This window comes from Juglans regia, chromosome 14, assembly GCF_001411555.2.
Source record: "Juglans regia cultivar Chandler chromosome 14, Walnut 2.0, whole genome shotgun sequence".
Lineage (NCBI taxonomy): Eukaryota > Viridiplantae > Streptophyta > Magnoliopsida > Fagales > Juglandaceae > Juglans > Juglans regia.
In genome coordinates this window covers 22,858,619-22,875,538 of record NC_049914.1, presented here as the reverse complement: position 1 = coordinate 22,875,538, position 16,920 = coordinate 22,858,619, and the positions used below count along the sequence as shown (strand labels likewise).

Here is a 16,920-nt window from a genome sequence, read left to right as displayed (position 1 = left end):
GTTTAGTTTCTAAACTTAGTTGAATTCAGTCTAATTTTAAACTGATTCTAATATCTAAACACTCAACTCTTAAATTATTAAACTCATTCCAACTCAAAACCTTTTTACACGTGAAACCTACAATCTTTTTCAACTTAAAATATTTTTATACGTGGGATCCATAATTTTTTTCAATTTTCTATAAAAAATATTAAACTCATTTTAATATCCAAACACATTTTAAACTCAATTTAGATGGATCTCACATAATTTTTTCTATTATTCAACTCATTATTATTTATAAAAAAAATTCAATTCAACTAAACTCAACTCAACATCTAAATGCACCTTAATGATTGTGTCCATTGCAAAACTAACTAATTGGAGGGATCATTATATACACAGGCCATCGCATTGTAATGGTGAAAGGTCGATTCTAGACTGGAATATAAATTGGACCATGCTAGGGAACCGAGAATGGTATTTCTGTATTGTACTGATAAGCGTAAATATATATATATATATATATTTGTTTTTATTTTAATTATTTTAAAATATCTTTATATATTTTTAAAAAATAAAAAAAATATCAATTCACTAATAATCAATTTTTTAATCATTAAATCAAAAAATAAAAATTATAATCGATTAATTTTATCAGTCTAAATAACATTTTTTTATCTATATTACAAGTATTGAAACCTTGACTACTCATGTCATCATCTAAGATTTTTTTATTTTTATTTTTTAACATTTGAGGATGGGGTTTCGTCCCAAAAATTAATCTATTAACTTAAGCTATATATGTGTGACATTTGTTTGCGTATTAACATAGCGATAAATATTATTTATAATGATGTTCACTTTATTATAGGTGAGAAATTAAATTAACTCGTAAAATTAGCTTTCTTGTTTACCCAACAACTACCTTAAATAATAGACAAGCGGGTAATTAAATAAAGGACAATATCATACATGCATGACATCGATGGGACAAACGTGTCGTTAACGTACCCAGTAAATTAATTAAGCTTGAAATGTTTGACAAACTATATATATATATATATATATATATATATATATATATCTTGTGTTGGTCTGGTTTGAAATTTCTCCCCATGCCAGATGTCTCTCGTGTATTTTAATTTCCATGTTTGGTTAATGCCTTTCCCCACAAAAGTTCATGATTGCGACCTAATATATATCATATATGTAACGGTCGTTTTAATCTAGATTTCACAATACAAACATTATAATCATCCAGATGTATAGATCTAGTTGGAGAAATTATTTTCTTCACCCTTTATTCGTTATTTTTCGGGTGACGAAATTGGGAAAAAAACAAAAACAATGCTACTATTTGTTCTAAATCTTGACATTCTCATCAATCAATCACTCTTGATGATGTGTGATACATTTTAAATAATTTCTTTTAGTTTTTTCAATCACTTAAACGGTAATCGAATAAGACCTCTTCATCTGTTTTCATAATTTATCATCTTTCATTTAATTATTATAAATTTTTTAAATTTTCACATAAAATAAAATAAATAATTTAATTTTTTTTAAATCTTAAAATAAAAATTATATTCTAATAATATTTTATTTAACTTTTAATTTTAATCTCAATTCATCTCATTTTATATTATCTATAAAAATAAACGAGACATAATTGAAGACGACGTACAACTTGTTAGAATGAATAACATCCTTACTCTTTTAAAAAAATCAAAATTTAGAATTAATGTGATTAGTATTATGATATGAGAAATGATAAATGCAATCTTGAGTATACAAGTACATTGTAATTAATTTAAAAAAAAAGTAAATATAGGATTCATATAAAATAAAAAATAAATTTTTAATAATAAATTCTATTCTTTTTTAAAACGATTGTATAATACTTACATACTCTAAGACTATATGTAGCATTAAATTTAGAGTAAATATAGATAGAAGTTACTATTAAAAGTATCTATTTTACATATATAATGTGGTATCATGTAGATCACATATCTCTCTAAGTGAATATTATAAACAATTAATTAGAAATAACTATACAATAAATATGAAATATATATTACTATAATAACTTCTCTCTAATATTACTATTAAATTTAACTCTCCTCTAGTTGATTGAGTAAAAGGTAGGTGGCTTGTGGACAAGAAATACCAGAACAAGTATTGTCTCACCTACTAATTATGCTCAACTTTTCTTGCAAGAGATATGCGTCCAGATCCTCACGAGGAGTTAACGCGCGCGCACACATATAATTAAGAGTAATGTCATAGGGAAGTTATTATAGTAATATATATTTTATATTTATTATATAGTTATTTTTAATTGATTATTTTTAATATTTATTTAAAAAGATGTGTGATTTAGATGATATCACATTATGTGTATAAAATAAATATTCCTAATAATAACTTCTACCTATATGTATTCTATAATTAATTACCTATAATGCTAAACCCACATATGAATTGTCCGGAGGATGGTCACCTTTTTTTATTTTTTATTTTACACTTAATGAATAAGAAAATATTTTTTAATAGTCTTATAATTTTTAAAATGTTTAAGAGGATAAAAAATATATGAAAAAAATGATTAAAAAAAGGCATTTTGCCTTATCGATGAGAACTCTTGGGTGCAGCACGACTCTATAATTACATTATTAATATTAGATATAATTATGAGTTATATAAATATTGTATTTTGTTTTTTTAAAAAAATTTATATTTATTATTAAAAAATTAATTTTTTTATATAAATATCATATTTACTCTTTTTTTAAATAAATTTACGGCGTTTACATATTCTAAAACTGTAAATATATAAGCATGCACTAGAGTTGCTCCGTTTGAATTCAGAAATAAGTTAAAAGATAGTTTGTGAATAAAAAAATAAAATATTATTATTAGTTTGAGATTTAAAAAAATTTTAATTATTTATTATATTTTTTATAAAAATTTAAAAAGATTATAATAATGAGATGAAATGAATTAATGTGAGTTTTGAATCTAAACCCGTACTGTATATGTTTGGCCTGCAATATTTGTCACTTCTCACTTACACAAAAAGACAAAACCCATGCGCTCTATAGATCCAAATTGTCGCAACATATATATTTTTTAAAGAAATCCTAATTACTAATTTGATTTTAAAAATATTCTCAAGAACCTGATGATATTGAGAATCACATGAATACTGTTTAGTTAGCATGATTAATCATGATCAGTGGCATGCAGTGCTTTATATATATATATATATATATATATATATATATGGGATTTGATCCAAAGTTATAAATTAGGTTAATGGGATTTGGTCCGAAAAGAATATACAAAACCAGATCAAAAGGCAACAAAAACAGAAGTATTGATCATATCAAGTTGGCCAGGTCGTGACAGCCACTTGCTATATACATGAACTTGATCCAAACATATATAGCTCATGAAGCGGCGCATGTGCGACAAGTTGCCGCTAGCTAGAAAGGTAAGTTGCATGTCGTCATGCATGTATCGTTCGATTGAGCTCCATGCGCGTACGTACGAAGTCATGACATGTATATATATAGAATGGATGCCTATATATCTGAAGAAACTTCCTGCATCGATCCATGTTCTAATTTCGGCTTTTGAGAGTACCTCTCTCATGAGTCTCTTGCATCGATCATGTGGTCCTGATCTTATATATCTGTGCATGCTTGCATTTGTTTGTTTGTTTGTTTGTTTGATTTTCAGATAACTGGCCAGAAGAATTCCATGTGAAAATAAGAACTACGTACTATTTGAAATGGTTCCCTCCATCAGACCTTAATTTCTTTCATTAGCTTGTTTTTATTTTGAAAAATATTACTGTTATTCATTCTTTATTTTATCGATCGATTCTGCTGTCGATATAAGACATTTTATAAAATCACTAAAAATTGTCATATAAAATATATATTATCATTCTTTTAACTTAAAGAAATACTTACTAAAATTGAATACAAATATATATATTTTTTTTTCATGTATAGCATTATTAATTAATGTTACTAATATTTGGCTGAAAAAGCTAACTTTTATAGCATTTAATGAATGATGTCTGTAATGGACACAAGTGTTTGTTGTGGCCATTATTGGATGCATATCTCATCTGCGCCTTCTTCGATCCTTCGCCTCTGCTCTGCTGTGCTCTCCTCTCTCTACTTGTTTCAGGGTTTTAACTTCTTGTGTGTGTGTGTGTATATATATATATATATATATATATATATATATATATATATATATATATATATAGAGTAATACTATATATAATTATGTAATGCATAAGTGTTATACAGTCGTTTTAAAAAAGAGTGTGATTCATTATTAAAAAATTAATTTTTTTTTATATGGATTCTGTATTTATTTATTTTTTTCAAAATAACTATACGGTGTTTACGCGCACTCATAACTGTGACTATCATTTTTCATATTTTTATATATATATAATATATATATATATATATATATATATATATATATATATATATATATATATATAGTTGAGCTTGGTAACGCAATCCAAGGCTTTGTGCATGGGACATATTTGGAAATCTATAGTTGGGCCCATTTAAGGCAATCCAAGTCCTTCATGGGCTACATCCCATGCAGTTGGTAATTGCAAAATGGGTGCTCTTTAAAGCAAATATATAGGGTAAGTGTATTGGTAGTGGTCTACTTATTTTTTAATTAAAATTTGATTAGAAAATTTATTTTTTTAAATTTAGTTAGTTATTTTTCAATAACATCGAGTAATAAACTCTTTAAATATATCATTATTCTATTAAAATATTAATTTTGACATTTTCATTAATTTTAATTCTAATAGTAATTGAAATATTTATTTGTTATTATAAAAGTGGACATTAATTTTTTGATAATAACAACTGATAATAACAACTAAAATTAACTGATAATAATCAACATTTTCACATTTATTTCTTATGAAATTTACAGAAGGAACTCTAAAATTAACCAGTGGTGGGTACCGTTTCCAATCCAACCAACAGTGATTGAAAACGCTACCAAAAAACAGTTGTGTTTCCCATATTCTTTCCAGAAACCAAACATGGATGTATGAGAAAACCATACTGTTTCCAATCCAACCACCAGTGGCAGACGATTGTATGAGATGTTGGTGTGCTTCGTTTTTGGCATATCTATGTCAAGTTTCTGTGTTGTGAGAGAAACTGTTTTACGGAGAGAAACTGCAGCGCGTGAAGTTAAGTTTCGTTTGAATTTAAAGAAGAGTTGTGAATAATAGTGAGATGAGTTGTGAATAATAATAAAATTTATGAGTTAAAATTACTTAATAATAATGAAATTAGTTAAAATGAATTGAAATAAATAGAGATAAACTAAGAATACAAGTCTCAACTCATCTCATTGAGATTAGTTCCCACTATAGATTTATTGTGCAAGTCTCAAGTGGGAAGAGAATAAAATATTGTACAAAATGATTTGTCCAGCAATTTTGGCTTATTACATTTGGCCAGTCAAAAAGAAGATAGTTAAGTTTACTTTGTTTGTTTTCGGAAATTAAATGAGAGTTTTTTAAATTAAAATTAAAAGTTGAATAAAATATTATTAAAATATATATTTTTAATATTATTTTTATTTTAAAATTTGAAAATTTTGAAAAAATTAAATTATTTATTTTATTTTATATAAAAATTTGAAAAATATGTAATGATTATATGAGATGAGTTGAGAATTTTTTTGAAAACAAACGAGAAAGAAACTAGCCACATCTTGGCTACTATTTTGAAAAGGAAAAATTGTTCTTTGTTTTATTTTTATCGTTTTTAGTTAATTTTCAGTACTAAACCAAACCATCTTACAATCCAAATAGGGCCTAAAATTAGTGTTCAGGAATGAAAACGTTTATTTTTTAAAGTCGGATTGTAATATGTAGGGCTGAAAAAAAAAATAGAAAACTAGTGAATATGACTGAACCAGTGTGTTCACCGTTCGGTTCGGTCCAACACGGGTTCCAATTTTGCAAAACAGGTTCAAAACCGATCTAGTTCTGACTTTGTTTTTTATAACACCAGATCGAACTGGATCGATTTATATATATATATATATATAATTTTTTTATTTTTTAATTACATACAAAATATATGATTTTTATATTATATTAATATATATTATATGCTAATGTAATTAATATAATATCAAAGTTTAAAATCTTATTATTCATGTCTAATAATCTAATAACATAAAATTAATATAATATAAAATTTTAATCTTAAATATATTCATTAACATTAAGTTATTAATATAAACATACTTTTGATATATATATATATCAAGAATAAATTAATTTTATGGCATAATAAATTACAATATATATTTTTTTTATAAATACATTTCTACGCATTTGATCATATGTATTAAATATGTATTTTTAGTTTTGTAAATAATTGGACACAACTCTTACTATCTTTCTCTGCTCTAAAAAATTCTGTGAGGTTTTCATCATTAAAATTATATCGGAAAAACATATAAAACTAGACCAGAAGTTTTGATTTCGATGATAAATTAGTCTAGTATCAATTATTCAATTTTTAAAATCGGTGTATACCGGTTCGATTTTAAAATATATTCAAAATCAGACCGGTTACACCTCTAGTAATATGTGATCAAATCATATGTACTATTTTAGAAGCTTGGGGCCAGGTATCTGTATTCAGCCCTCCTGGCCTCTGCTCGTGGCGAACGGCCAGGTGAACGCCCACCCATGCACATAGGTAGGGGCCGGTGTCGGGTTGGGCTTTGGACCCACTTGGGTTTATCCCGTCTGCAAGGCCCATATAAATATATATAAATATATCCTAAATATATTTAAAAAAATAGAATAAAACAATATTGTTTCATTTTAGGGTAAATTATCTCGAGTAATACTAGAGAAAAGTTATTATAGCAGTGCACACTTTATACTCACTGTGTGACTGCTTCTAGTTGATTGTTCCCAACACTCATTTAAAGAGATGTATAGTCTAGATGATGCCATATCATGAATACAAAATAAATACTCATAATAATAATTTCTATTTATATTTATTCAAATTATCTTCCCTCCCCACATCTCCGTCTCTCTCTCACAAGGCCCAAGGGCATATAAGGCGAAAAAAATCCTAAACAGAGTCCCAATCTCTCTCTTTCCTTCTCTCTTCTCTCTCAAACCCCACCCGCCATCCAGACTCCCCGTCTTTTTTATCTCCTTCACATTGTCGGCCCCAACCTCTCAGCACGTCCTCTCCTCTTCTTCTTCTGCTTCTTCTTCTCTTCTCTTCATCCAGTTTTTCTTTTCAAGATAGTTCTACGTGAAATACCCATGGGCTACGTCGTGGCTGTGGTTCTCTAAGCAAACCCATGGCCACACCGTGGCCCGTGGGTATCTAATAGAGGTTTGATCTGTGTATTTTTTGTTTGTTTTTGTTTTGTTGAATCTATTTGTTTGATGTGTGGATTTAGTGAAAGGATATGTACATTTGGCAAGCAGATACATAGATTGGTTTTCAAACTCATCTAAACTCATCATTATAACTTTTTCAAATTCCAATACAAAATATAATAAATAATTCAACTTTTTCAAATCTCAAAATAATAATAATATTAAAAAATAATATTCTAACAATATTTTATCATCTCAACTCAACTCAACTCAACTCACTTCAACATCCAAACACTACCTTAGAGCGTTTGGCAGATTTCAAAATGGACGGCAAGGCCATCAGTCCACCCGGCAGTTGGGCAGGCTCACCCGGCCATGCGGGACGGGGCTGGATGCTTGGGTCCATATGTAGCCCCTTGCCCATGCAGGTATGGGGTGGCGGGCTGGCCGGCGAGTAGCAAGCCTACTATTTTAGTATTTTTCACACAAATAGATCGTTTTTTTTTTTCTGGGTAGTATAATCCAGTTGAGTAATTATATTTAAACTAATTGGAAAGATCATAAAATTTTAAAGCTGAAAATACCATATCATCTTTCATCTATAACATTTCATTTTCTTTACACCATATGTAATTCATTAAAACTAGTAATAAAAAAAATAAACGCATTCAAATAACTTCACAATTAGATTAAAAACAAGATTAAAGATTAAAGATTTTTCTCGCGCATGGCTCAGTTTTTCGCAACTAGTATAATTAATAAACGGTCTAAATGATCTCTATTCATATAAATCTACCATCTTTTGCCATCCACGTTGCAAGTAAAACCAGAATAATCATGGTAACCCAGCTCTCAAAGATGTGACGGGGTGATCAGGGAGATGCCACTCGGCGCCAACCTGGAAGCCAAAACATGGTTTGCAGCGTCCGAGGGATGGAAACCATCCCAGAATACGTACTCTGATGCATTTGCACAGGTGCCTACGGATAGTGGATTGCATAGTATTGACGTTTCTAGTAAGCCTGTTCCACAGCAAGCCCTCCTTGCCTCAAAGAACCCTGTAACCAAACAAGTTATGATAATTATTCTATCAATATCCAACAACTTTACATGATTAATGAGATAGATGTTATTGTCAACTATTAACAGGTTTTGAGCAAAATGGTGGTAAACTTTGGGGCCTTTGCTAGGCATGCACGAGACAAATCACAAGTAGTTGATGTACCATATTTTGAAGGGTTTGTGACAATTTCGTAGAGAGGTTGGTAGGTATCAAAGACCACCAGTTTGAGGTCATGGAGGTTATTTTGCAGCCAGCGAGATGTAGCATTGAGCTTGTAATTGAAGGAAACTGCATCGTTGTTTAACCTTTCCACGCACGCATTGCTACCCGCCGCCCCAAATATCGTTATAGCTGCTGGCAGGCATCCTATAGGTGGCAGTGTTGTCACTCCAATTCTCCTTGCTCCCAATGCATAGAGTCTCTGTCACCAAATGTTTTGTTCATCAGATAATAAACCCAAGAAATTTGTGAATCTCATATTGATATTGCTCGCAAACATAATTAAACCAGAAAAGTAAGTTTCCGACCTTCAAAATATCAGGGGTTTCACACTCCAAACTATCAAAAGTGACGCATGACACCTTTCAGCTTTCAAAAACCTATACTCTACACCATCATTCAAATGTGATTGAAGGTCGGATCTCAGTGAAAGGGTGCAAAGTGCTAGTTTTTAATAGTTTTGAGGATACAATGTGTCAGTTTCAGTAAATTGGGGTGTAAAGTATACAACCCCTGATAATTTGAGGGTGATGATGCTATATACCATTGGCACTCGCATCGGCATAATAATTATAGTGTGCTGAATGATCTAGCTAACTAGAATGAATTGTCTGTCTACATGCGTGCGTTTAAAATTAAAGAATGTCACCAGTAATCTCTGTTAGGAAATTGATATGAGTGAGGGACCTGAATGAAACTCGTGTAGGATTGTATGAGAAGGTCTGAGAACCGATCAGGAGTAAGGGCCAGGTAGAGAAGAGGATTAACGTAATAGTTTTGAAGAAAGTCGCTGCTCCCAGCACTAACAATGAAGATTGCACGAGATATTATTGATGCAACATTTGATCTCCCTACAACTGCAGCCAACCTGTTCTGATATTCTCTGTAGTACAACAGCTGCCTACTCAATGGGATCGCACGCTATGCCACGAAAAACACAAATCATATCACCAAAAACAGGAAACAAAAGAAAAGGAGCTTGAGTGAGTCAGAGAGAGAAAAAGTTGTGTTCATAGTGTAGTATATTTACATATAGGTTCGCTGTTGCATCATAGTAACCAGAAGAAGCTGAGGCAAAGTTGGCACCAATCAAGAGGTTTGTTCCTCTGGCTCTTCCGCTAAGATAAGGTGGTGGATAAGTCAGGCCTATCATGTCAGCTGCGATCAAAGAAAACACAGAAATTCAATAGTTCATAAGAGAAAACCAGTGAAAAAAGTATCATAATTTGGTTGTTAAGGAGACTGAAAAAATTGAGGGTCATGGGAATCATTTACCAATGAAGTCTGTGGCTAGCTTTCCATTGCAGAATCTCCCAGTTGGTTCGTGAGTAACAAAGTCTCTTCCATAAGGAGGGAAGTTTGCTTTTATAAAGGTATAGATGTGGTTGTTGTTCCCTACATCAACAACAGAGTCCCCAAATATGAAAAATGGACGAACCGAAGACTGCCCATTAGCCACAAAGAAGACCAGAAACAGAGTGAGAAAGGGAGCCAAGTTAGAACTTGGAAAACCCATAAATATCATCTGCTATAACTATAAGCAGTGTGGTTCTTGCCAAGAGAGAGAGAGAGGAGGCTATGAAGATGAGTTGTTAAGGAAATGGGAATTTAAAGTAGGACAACACGTTGTAGAGATTATAGTTCTTCATCTTATTATTCTGCCACCAACCTTCGAACCTCTGATCTTTGGAATTTTCACACATATACTAATCAGTAATCCCCAAGCCAACAAAGATGGTGGGTTGGACAGTTCATAGGTGCAAGAAACATGACCAATTTTTATATTTGGTGGCCAGAGTGAGAACAATCTAGGAAATTCTTCTATGACAACATTAAAAGCAATTGATGGCAATCCGTGGATAAGAGAAAAAAATGGATTGTTAAATGATCGTGTAAACAAAACATGTCGCTAACATTAAATTCATCAAAACTAAAGGTTATTAGATTAACAAAACAGCCATGCCATCAACGTGTTTGCTGATGCTACTGGACTGCCAAAGCCCATGACCAAGGACCACCCTCACCCACAACATGGCCGACAGCCAACGCTTCAAACGGCCAACAAAGTTCACCTCGCTCTCGCCTTTCCCGCCCCATTCTCTGGATTTTTGTGAGAAGTGATTAAAGAAAAATGACAGAAAAGCTTCTTCAATCGCAAAGCACTGAGACAGAAAGGATACCACAGTCACATACTAACTCTCTAAACAAAAAAATGTCCAAATTCTCTTGATAAATACTCACTCTCTATCTGCCAATTGAACAAAAGTTCAAAACTTTTGATACCAATGGCCTTTTTTTCTGCCACTAGTCTTCAGTTTAAATGTAGAGTCGACGCCAACATTCGCATCAAGTCCTTGTCAAAACCCATGCGGGTCCACCGTACTTTCGACTCTCCGATTCCGAATCTATTCGTCCGAGTCGAAGCTCTTGGAAGCAATAGAAGCGTGGTAGAAAGTGTGAGGCTCCGATCTCTTCGACAAGTTAGAAAAAACGACGTCAAGAGCAACCGGACGGCTATTGTTGTCCACTACCATGGCCTGAAGGGAGGCGACTGACAAAAGAGCTTTTAAGTTTCCGAGAACCACGGCCATGGACGAAGGGATGTGAGGTGTGCTCTGGGTGAAGAAGTCTTGATGGAAGAAAGGGCGAGCAGATGTATGAATATCACGAGTGTAAGCAACGGAATCAACTACCAAGGTCAAACGGGGCGTTTAGAGAATTAATGAAACGGTGCGTTTAAATTTATGTAATAACAAGGTTTAGTTAAACGGTGCGTTCTCTGTAATAAGCCGACGTCATTTTTGTTCTTCTTGTTGTAACAGAAATAAGAGTTAGTTAGAAGCTGTTAGTTTGTTAATTCTTACGATTGTTCTATAAAAGGAAGGGTAGGGTATAGGCAGGGTATCGGAAAAATTGAGTTGAGTTTGATTGTAAGGAGTTTGGAGAATGCTTGAAATTCTCTTCTGCAAATAAAGAAGATTCCTGCCTCTTCTTTACTTCTTGAATTGTTACTGGCTTGTATTCTGCGTTTCTTGAGTCCCAGAGAAGAAGACACTTAACAATTGGTATCAGATTGGCGATCCATGGCTGAAAGCACGCGCGCAGCTGCTTCGAAGGCTCAATAGGAAGCTGTTTTGAAGCAATTAGAAGACCACAACCATGCTATTCATAGCATTCACGAAAGACTCAATCAATTTTCTGATATGTTGAAGTCATTGGTTGAGTTTCAGCAAGTTAACTCTCGCAGGGAGGAGAATCATGAAGAAACTTCGTTTGGTAGGCATTTGAATCAAGAGGAGAGGTTTCCAAGGGGCATTAGACTCGACTTTCCCCATTTTGATGGCTCTAATCCTGGAGCATGGATTTTTAAAGTAACACAATACTTTGAATATCATCAAGTTTCGATGAATCAGAGACTTTTAATGGCTTCATATCATATGGAGGGTGAGGCCCTCGTATGGTACCAAGATGCAGTGGATGGGGATATCTTTACAACGTGGGAATCATTTGTAAAAGCCTTGCTGGTCAGGTTTGATACTACAGCCTACGATGATCCTATGGAGTCCTTAACACGATTGAAACAAGTATCTTCTGTGGCTATTTACAAAGCACAGTTTGAAGCCTTGTCCAATAGACTGAAGGGGTTGTCAGAAAAGCATAAACTAAGCTGTTTCATGAGTGGCCTTAAAGATGAAGTTCGACTTCCTGTAAAAATGCTTAACCCTATAAATCTTAATGCTGCCTTCGGTCTTGCTAAGATTCAGGAAGAATATGTTTTGGCATCAAGGAGGTCTTGGAAAAACAACACAGCAGTGCCTGTTAAGAGCCATGGGGAAATTGTGGATGATAGTTCCAAGTTTCAGAAGCATGGGGTACCAACAAGGAGATTTTTTTCTTCACAAATGGATGAGAAGAGGAAGAAAGGCCTCTGTTATCATTGTGAAGAAAAATGGAATTCCAGTCACGTGTGCAAGAATCCCAGAGTTTATTTGATCCAAGCGGAGGAGGATAAAATCCAGCCTGTTATTGAAGAATCAGTGATCATAGAAGAGGGAGAGGTATCGGGTGATGCTGAGGACTCTTTAGAAGTTTCTGTTAATGCTATTTCTGGTTGCAGTAATGGAAATGCTATGAAGTTGCATGGCAAGATTGGCCTTTGTTCAGTTGAAATTCTTATAAATTATGGAAGCACACATAACTTTTTGGATCCGATGGTGGTCCAAGAAGCTAAGTTGAATGTCAGAAAAGACTACAGCTTGCAAGTAAGGGTCGCCAATGGTGATAAGATTTTGAGCCAGGGAAGGGGTGAAGAACTAATCAAGATTCAAGGTTCCAAGTTCTCTGTTCCTTTTCATGTATTAACATTGGGAGGATGTGATATAGTTCTTGGAGTTTAATGGTTAAAACCCTTAGGCAACATTACTTGGAACTTTATTGATATGTCAATGAGTTTTGAGTGGAATGGGCAGATGGTTAAGTTGAAGGGTTGACTGCTGCAAGTGTTCACATGTTGTCAGGAACTATGGCAATTAAATCAGATTTTATAAGTCAACAAGCATGGTTGTTACAGTTAAGGCCTGTGGAGCAACCACATAATGAAGTATGTACTGGAGGACCAATGGCTGAGTTGCTTGAAGGATTCCAAGATGTGTTTGCTGAACCTATTGGATTGCCACCAACAAGAGAGTTTGATCACTCAATCAACCTGAAGGATGGGGCTTCTCCTGTTATAGTTTGACTTTACAGGTATCCTCATTACCAGAAATCCGAGATAGAGCAAATTGTACATGAATTGTTGCAAACTGGTGTAGTAAGACCCAGCCAAAGCCCTTTTTCTTCACCAGTGTTATTGGTTAAGAAGGCTGATGGATCTTGGCGTATGTGCATCGACTACAGAGCCCTTAATAAAGAAACCATTAAAGATAAATTTCCAATACCTGTAATTGATGAACTTCTTGATGAACTGTTTGGAGCTCATGTGTTTTCAAAGCTGGATTTAAGGGCTGGATATCATCAAATTCGTATAAAGGACGAGGATATTCACAAGACAGCATTTAGAACTCATGAAGGCTATTATGAGTTCTTGGTAATGCCATTTGGTCTTACTAATGCTCCTACCACCTTTCAAGGATTAATGAACCATATTTTCAAACCCTTCTTAAGAAGGTTTGTTTTGGTTTTTTTTTTATGACATTTTGGTGTATAGCAAAAATGTTGGTGATCATTTGTTGCATGTAGAAACTGTGTTGGGCATTTTGAGGCAGCATACACTTTATGCAAAGATGTCTAAATATAAGTTTGGTGTGCATGAAATCGAGTACTTGGGCCACATTATTTCGGGGAAAGGGGTACAAACTAATGCTGCCAAGACAGCAACCATGATTCAATGGCCTATTCCTAAAACCTTGAAGTCCTTAAGAGGATTTCTGGGGTTAACAGGTTATTATAGGAAGTTCATACGCAGTTATGGCTCCATAGCAGCACCTTTGACAGATTTGTTGAAGAAAAATTCCTTTTGTTGGAATGATAAAGCTGCTGCTGCCTTTGAGCTCTTGAAAAAAGCTGTGAGCAATCCTCCTGTGTTGAGGCTACCAGATTTCACTAAAGTGTTCACCATTGAGTGTGATGCTTCTGGTGTGGGCCTTGGGGCAGTCTTGATGCAAGATTCTCAACCTATTGCCTTTTATAGCAAAGCCTTAAAGGGAAAAGTACTACTTTTGTCTACATATGAGAAAGAGCTCTTAGCTCTAGTGTCTGCTGTCCAGAGATGGAGACCTTACCTATTGGGCCACTTCTTTAAAATCAAAACTGACCAACAAGCATTGAAGTTTTTGGTCGAGCAGAAGATAGGCACTGAGTCACAGCACAAGTGGGTGTCTAAACTGATTGGTTATGACTTTTCAGTTGATTACAAGAAGAGTAAAGAGAACTTAGTAGCTGATGCTCTTTCGAGAAGAGATGAGGAAGAACAGCCAGTGCTTGCAATGATTTCCTTTCCAAATCCCTTGTGGATTGAAGAGTTGAAAGGAAGTTATTCTTCCTGTTCTAAATTTTCTGCATTTCTGACTAAGTTGCAGCAGGGTCAGGAGGCACCAAAATATTTTTCCATTCAGCAAGATTTGTTGCTGAGGAATGGGAAGTTGGTTGTCATTCCTTCTACTTCATTCCACTCCAAGGTGCTGCAATTCATCCATAACAATCCCCAATCATGTGGAATATCATAAGACCTTACAAAGGGCAAGAAGGGACTTTTGGTGGGAAGGCATGAGGAAAGATGTCAGAAGGCTGGTGAAAGAATGTGAAGTTTGTCAAGTCAGCAAGTATGAAAATGTGGAGTACCCTAGTCTGTTACAACCACTTTCTATACCTCAATCTCCATGGTTGGATATTTCCATGGACTTCATTGATGGGTTGCCCAATTCTAATGAATTTTCTGTGGTTTTTTCTGTGGTGGACAGACTAACCAAATCTGCCCATTTCTTTCCCCTTTCACATCCTTATACAGCTGTTAAGGTTGCTCAAGTTTTCTTTTCTGGGGTGTTCAAATTGCATGAGCTACCAAGATCAATTGTTTCTGACCGAGATGCAATTTTCACTAGTTCATTTTGGAAACAGTTATTTCAGATGCAAGGGTCTCCTTGGATTTCAGTTCTTCTTACCATCCTCAGTCAGATGGTCAAACAGAAGCATTGAATAAATGTGTGGAAGGGTACTTATGGTGTTATTGCAGTCAAAAACCAAAGGAATGGACTTCATGGTTACCAATTGTTGAATGGTGTTACAACACTACTATGCATTCTTCCATCAAAATGTCTCCATTTGAAGCTCTCTATGGCTATGCACCACCAAAGTTGATGGCTTATGTCTCAAGTACGTGCTCTAATGATGCTGTTGATAGGCAGCTCAGGTCAAGGGAGGAATTGTGGAACTTATTGAGAGAATATAAAGAAGGCACAGCATAGGATGAAATTCTATGCTGACAAAAATAGAAGTGAAAGATCTTTTGAAGAGGGTGATTGGGTCTTTTTAAGACTCCTACCTTATAGGCAAAAGTCAGTGGCAATGAGGCATAACATGAAGCTAGCACCAAGATTTTATGGACCCTTCCAGATTGTGAAAAAGTTGGGATCTGTTGCTTATAAACTAAATTTGCCCAGCTCATCAAAAATACACCCAGTTTTTCATGTGTCGTGTTTAAAAAAGAAACTTGGCCAGCATATTGTACCCTTACCAACATTACCTCCCACTGATTCGAGTGGTCAGTTACAACCTGAGCCTCAGAAAATTTTGGAGAGAAGAGTTTCTAAAAGTGGTAATCATAATGTGACAGAAGTACTTGTGAGTTGGGTGGGGGCTGCAGTGGAGGATTCTTCTTGGGAAAGCTTGTGGAAATTGCGACAACTCTACCCACACCTTGTGGGAACTCTATTGTGAGGTGTGTTCTGGATAAAGAACTTGTGGTGGTGAAGTCCTTTAAGAGGGGGAGATTGTGAGGTGTGCTCTGGGTGAAGAAGTCTTGATGGAAGAAAGAGCGAGCAGATGTATGAAGATCACGAGTGTAAGCAACGGAATTAACTACCAAGGTCAAACGGGGCGTTTAGAGAATTAATGAAACGGTGCGTTTGAATTCATGTAATAACAAGGTTTAGTTAAACGGTGCGTTCTCTGTAATAAGCCGACGTCGTTTTTGTTCTTCTTGTTGTAACAGAAATAAGAGTTAGTTAGAATCTGTTAGTTTGTTAGTTCTTACGATTATTCTATAAAAGGAAGGGCAGGGTATAGGCAGGGTATCGGGAAAATTGAGTTGAGTTTGATTGTAAGGAGCTTGGAGAATGCTCGAAATTCTCTTCTGCAAATAAAGAAGATTCCTGCCTCTTCTTTACTTCTTGAATTGTTAATGGCTTGTATTCTGCATTTCTTGAGTCCTAGAGAATAAGACACTTAACAAGGGATCAGCGATTCCTCTCTGCAAGGGATGGCGATTGGAGCCGCCAACACCTCAGATGGCTCATCCTCTATTGAGGGGTGTGCGAGTTTTTGCAATATATATATATTTTTTTTTATATATATAATTGAGTTAATGTAATTCTGGAATTAAATCCAATTATTTCCGCAGAGAGGCATCAGCCCATGTTTTTGTTTTTCGAACAATATCATTTGTTAAAAAACAATATGATGTCGTATATTTAAATAATTATTTAAAAAGTTATTTTTTCGATCAATATTA

The 16,920-nt window shown here is 34.0% G+C and overlaps 1 protein-coding gene across 1 annotated transcript; it reads right to left on the bottom strand.

Annotated features, from left to right (window-relative positions):
• Positions 1-7,967: 7,967 nt before the first annotated feature.
• LOC109000650 (GDSL esterase/lipase At5g22810-like) lies at positions 7,968-10,956 on the bottom strand. The gene is made up of 5 exons (XM_035685451.1): positions 9,969-10,956; positions 9,724-9,851; positions 9,381-9,614; positions 8,637-8,895; positions 7,968-8,469 (listed from the first exon to the last, which is right to left on the bottom strand). Exons 1-5 carry the CDS (start codon positions 10,216-10,218, stop codon positions 8,264-8,266), a joined length of 1,077 nt encoding a protein of 358 aa, XP_035541344.1. The 5' UTR covers positions 10,219-10,956; the 3' UTR covers positions 7,968-8,263.
• Between the last annotated feature and the right edge of the window lie 5,964 nt (positions 10,957-16,920).